Source organism: Panthera leo, chromosome D1 (genome assembly GCF_018350215.1).
Source record: "Panthera leo isolate Ple1 chromosome D1, P.leo_Ple1_pat1.1, whole genome shotgun sequence".
NCBI lineage: Eukaryota > Metazoa > Chordata > Mammalia > Carnivora > Felidae > Panthera > Panthera leo.
In genome coordinates this window covers 89,283,969-89,288,622 of record NC_056688.1, presented here as the reverse complement: position 1 = coordinate 89,288,622, position 4,654 = coordinate 89,283,969, and the positions used below count along the sequence as shown (strand labels likewise).

General features: G+C 56.4%; 1 protein-coding gene across 1 annotated transcript; it reads right to left on the bottom strand.

Moving 5' to 3' along the window:
- Window positions 1–1,860: 1,860 nt before the first annotated feature.
- Window positions 1,861–4,067, bottom strand: FJX1 (four-jointed box kinase 1). The gene has a single exon (XM_042905355.1). It carries the CDS (start codon window positions 4,065–4,067, stop codon window positions 2,766–2,768), a length of 1,302 nt encoding a protein of 433 aa, XP_042761289.1. The 3' UTR covers window positions 1,861–2,765.
- Between the last annotated feature and the right edge of the window lie 587 nt (window positions 4,068–4,654).

Sequence of the window (4,654 nt, the reverse complement as noted above, 5' to 3'; positions counted from 1 at the left end):
GTTAAATGATTTGCTGAAAGTAAATAGGTGAGGGGCAGGATTCAGGATACAGTTTGCCTGCAGAATCCATTACTCTTTCCACATCACGCTGTAGCCCGAAAGTTAAAAAAATTTTTTTTTCGTCATCTGAAAAATGATTTGGCCCTAGCACTATTCACTGACCATGGCAATCTTTAATTGATCTTTCCATGCCATAGCCTACCGATTATCCACGAGGAATGGCAACAGTTAAGGCCTGTTCTCTGTAATTAAGCCTTGGTTCCCTTACCAACTCCACTATGTAATTACACTTACTTCTCGAACAGGCAGATATGGTTCACTAAAGAATCTGAGAACAGCCATTTAAATGATGCTTAGTTTCTTGCTCTGGTTTGGTCAAGTCTGGGCTTGGGCACATAAAGAATGCTGCGGACCCTGAACTCACCAATGCTGATGCTACGTGGGAGTCGGGGTGTATTTCCTGCGTATTCTGAACTTCTTCCTGCTCATCGTTTTCCTCAATGAACATGTCGAGTAAAAATGCAGGTTGCTAAATATTTATCCTTTTCTTGGAGCAGCCTGGGCTGACTTAGGCAGCAAGTCTCATATAGTTATTAATCATCAGAAATGGAAAATGTTTCTTTTTTAAGGTATAATTATCAGAGGTCTCAAACGAACAAGATCTTGAAAAGGAGATAGTATTTGCCATCATCAGTACATTCTGTGGCTGGACTAATGAAAAAATTTGGCTTATCCCACAAAGTTTATGGACTTTTTTTTTCAGCTGAAATAAGATTTGGCTTAGCATAAGGCACTAAAAGGTAAGGATGATATTAAATAGTGAAGTTACGCAGGGCTGTGTTGTAATGTGGAGTGAGAAGGGGAACCCACAGAGATTCAATTATCTTCAGGAGTCTAGAAAACCCTAGGCTTACAAATGCACACCAAATAAACCAACTATTAAAGTAAACAAAAGTTGCTTGGAGTTAAAAGTCATTAAATAAAAATGAGATGACAAGCAAGGTCACTTGGACCCAGAGATCGAATGAAATGTCAAGATTAAACACCGGAGGGTTTAAAACAAACACAAACCAACCCCCCCTCTCCTCTTCCCTCATGGGTCAAAAAGGAGCTTAAGACAACCCAAAAATATTTTCTGAGTTTGAAGTCCCCAAAAAGCAAGGATTCAAAGGTCACATACAAAGTACCGCCCACTTTCTTGGTCTCACCATGGCTATTCTGAGGGGACTGTGCAATTAGTACCTGGGGGGGAAAAAACTCTTAAGAGAGTTGGAGAGGTCCAGATGTTGGAGATTATGACCTCCTGGATAAAATGGAATTTAACGAAAAGAGTTCATTTATGACTTTCTCTCCCTATTTGCAGTATGTGTTCAGCTTATTATCTGTACATATTGTGATGCACAGCAATTACAATGCTGAAAATAATGGGCAACACGTGTCCACTGTAGTTAAGTTTAAAGGGGGGGCATTTGTCACATTTTAGTCTGCACATCTGGTTCTACAATATTTGCCAACTGATTAATATAGAAATATATTGCAGTGAAAATCCTTTCACATTAAAGTTTTATTTGCCAGGAAGTAGAATTCTTTCCTTTCCTCTCTCTCCCCCACATTTTATGCTGAACTCTGAAATTTCCAGCGCTAGGGTTCATCTGAGCAAACAGGACAGAGAATCTGCTCTTGTCTTTGTTTAATTCTCCAAGTTCTGATAGTGACAATTGGGATATATATGCATCCTTTGTTTTGTAAAGCACATCCACAAGGGAGAAACCCTAAGGCTTATTCTAAAAAGCTGGTAGGGCATCAGATATCTCCCACACTTAAAACCACATAAATTAAATTCTAAATTTTAAACTCCCTTTTATTGAAATATAAGTCTGTTTAGCATATTTACAACACTTTATGCACATATATACACAGAAGGCAAATTCTGTCAAATAAAAAAGTTTTTCTTAATAAAAAATTAAAATAAAAACAAAGTAAAGTGCATGAAATTCATTTTCTTCTGGTGAACATCATCATTGTCAAAATTTTGGTCGATGGGGAGGGGGGAGGAAGAAGAAATTCATTACTTGACTCAGCGCATACAGCTGGTCCTGTATTTGTAGCCCTTAGGCCAAAATGACAAGTGGTAAGGAACAAGTCAGACTCATTGTCAGGGTCTGTAGGACCCCCACCCCGGTTCCGAAGGTCCTGCTCTCTTTGTCCTATCGGGAGCCTTCCCCCAGCTCCTAACAGTGATCTCACCATCACGGTGCTGGAACAAAGGCGGAACACAGGAAGGGGGCTCCACCAGCCAATGTCACAGCCCAGCTCCGGGGCCACCAGCGCAGCGTTTGGTAGGAAATGCAGGATTAGCTCAACGGCTCAAACAGAAGTTTTCCTTTTTCGGAAGGGGAATGCGGGGGCCAAGGAACGGGATGCATCTCCCACGGAGACGGCCACCCGGGGGCCAAACTCCGCAGCCCGTTTCTTCGGATCCAAACTCAGTGCTGGCACAGGGTAGAATCCTTTCAGAGGCTGGGCGGAAGGAATGGTTCACTTCTTCCCCCGGTGAGTTCGTCCTCCCAGAACTTTTAAAGGAAACAGCAGGAGACGGAGAGAAAGGGGCAGGTGGGTGAAGCTGAAGTTTTGGCCTCCCTCCCGCTCCGGCCACTGGCTGGGCGTTGGCCGGCTGGTCCCCCGCGGCGGCCGAAGCGACGGCCCTTCCCCCATCAGCCATTCCTCAGCCAGGGGTCTCTCTCTCTCTCTTCCTCCAGGGTACGCTAAGTCCCCGGTCGGCGGCTGTACTTGGCCTTACAGTGCAAAATGTGCTTGGCGAGGAAGTCGAGGCGGCGCTGCAGCAGCTGAGCGTGGGGGTCGGCGAGCGCGGCCAGCTCGGGGAAGCGAGGCTCGTGGCGCTGGTAGAGGCGCAGCAGCCGGGCGGCCGCGTCCTGGCCGCGGTGCAGCTCCAGGACGCGCCGCGCAGTCCGCTCGCGGAACACGCACACCGACTGCAGCAGCGGCTCGTTATATTTGTCCCACATGCCCGCCACCCGGTAGCCGTGCACCAAGCCCGCCTCGTTGTCCAGAAAGACCAGCGCCCCGCCGGGGCCGCGGTGCAGGTTGCTGGTGGCGCGCTGCATGACGCGCGGGTCCCACTGCAGGCTGAAGAGGTTGCTGACGAGCCGGTCGAAGTTGGCCGTCAGATAGTCAAAAAGGATCAAGTCGGTCCACTGCACCAGGTCCACCAGCTCCGCCTGGCTGCGGTTGGCCAGCTCGCCCCCGGCGGCACGCAGGGGCCGCAGCTGGCCGTCCTCCGAGCGCCAGGGCGCGGGCACCACCACGTCCGTGAGGTTGGGCAGCCAGCGCGTCAGGCTCACCACGCTGCCCTCCGTCCAGTGTGCGGCACGAAGCTCCTCCTGCACCTGCGCCCACTGCGCGCCGCGAGCCTCCACCCGGGCCAGTGCCAGCGGTGGCACGTGGCGCTGGAGGCCCAGCAGGCGCGCCAGGTAGTAGGACAGGGCCTCGCCCTGTATCTGCTCGGGGTTGATGCCGTAGCGCACGCAGGCGCGGGTGCCGTCGGAAAAGCGGGCCAGCCGGTTGGAGCTGCGCCCGCAGCCGCCGCGCTCCAGGGCCACCACCCGGGCGCCGCGCGCCGCCTCCAGCCACGCCGCCGCCTGCGACTCCGAGAAGCCGCGGGGCACCTGCTCCTCCAGGCCGCGGCTCCAGAAGACGCCCCCGTGCACCACGGCGCGCCCCTCCGGCCCGAGCCGCCGGGCTGGCACGTGTCGCTCGCGCTCGCCCGGGGGCCGCCGGGGCGGGCCGTCCGCGCCGGCCGCCAAGGTGAGCAGCGCCCGGAAAGTTTTCAGGGAGCCGCCGCGGGCGTCCCGCGCCAGGGGCGGGGGCAGGGGGAAGCGAGGCGCGGGCCCCGGGCCGCCGCTCCGGGCCGGGCGCCGCGGGAGTCGGTTTTCGGGCGGCTGGGTGCGCGGCGGCAGGAGCCCGCCCCACAGCGCCAGCAGCGAGCCCAGCGCCAGCAGCCAGAGCCCCGCGGCGGCGGCGGCGGCGTCCCGCATCCTCCTGCCCATGCTCCCCCGGCCGTGCCGGGGCCGCCGCCGCTTCAAGCCGAGCCCGGGCGCCCGGGTCCCGGCGGCGAGGCGGGCCCGGCAGCGTGCTGGCTCCGGGGCTCCGGGCGCCTCAGACCCATCGCGGCAGCGGGGCTCTGCCTGGCGCTCCGCCCCGCGCTGGGAACTCGCCTCGCCGCCGCTTCCCAGCTGCTTTTGTATTTCGCTGTGAGACCCTCGGGCGGGCGCGATTCACAGGCGCCCGGACCACGTGGGAGCGAGGGGGATCCCCCTCCCCCTCCGCGGCCGCGGCTCCCCGCCCCCCACTCCCCCGCCCCCTTCCCCTCCTCTTCCCCTTAAAGCGGCGATGGCTCTTTCCGAGCGGGAGAGGCGGCCCCACTTCGGTCGGGGACTTAGCGGCCTGGAGGAAGCCGGGCTGGCGGCGCCCGCGCGGGGGCGTCGGAGGGGGCGGCACCGAGCTGGAGTGGCGCGGGGTAGGAGGGCCGCGGCTCGGTCCCTGGTTGGAGAGGTCGCCGGGTCCCCGCGCCGGGGCAGCGCCGGCCTCCTGCAAAGTTCAGACTGACCCCTGCCGCGCTCTGGGCGCCGCCTGG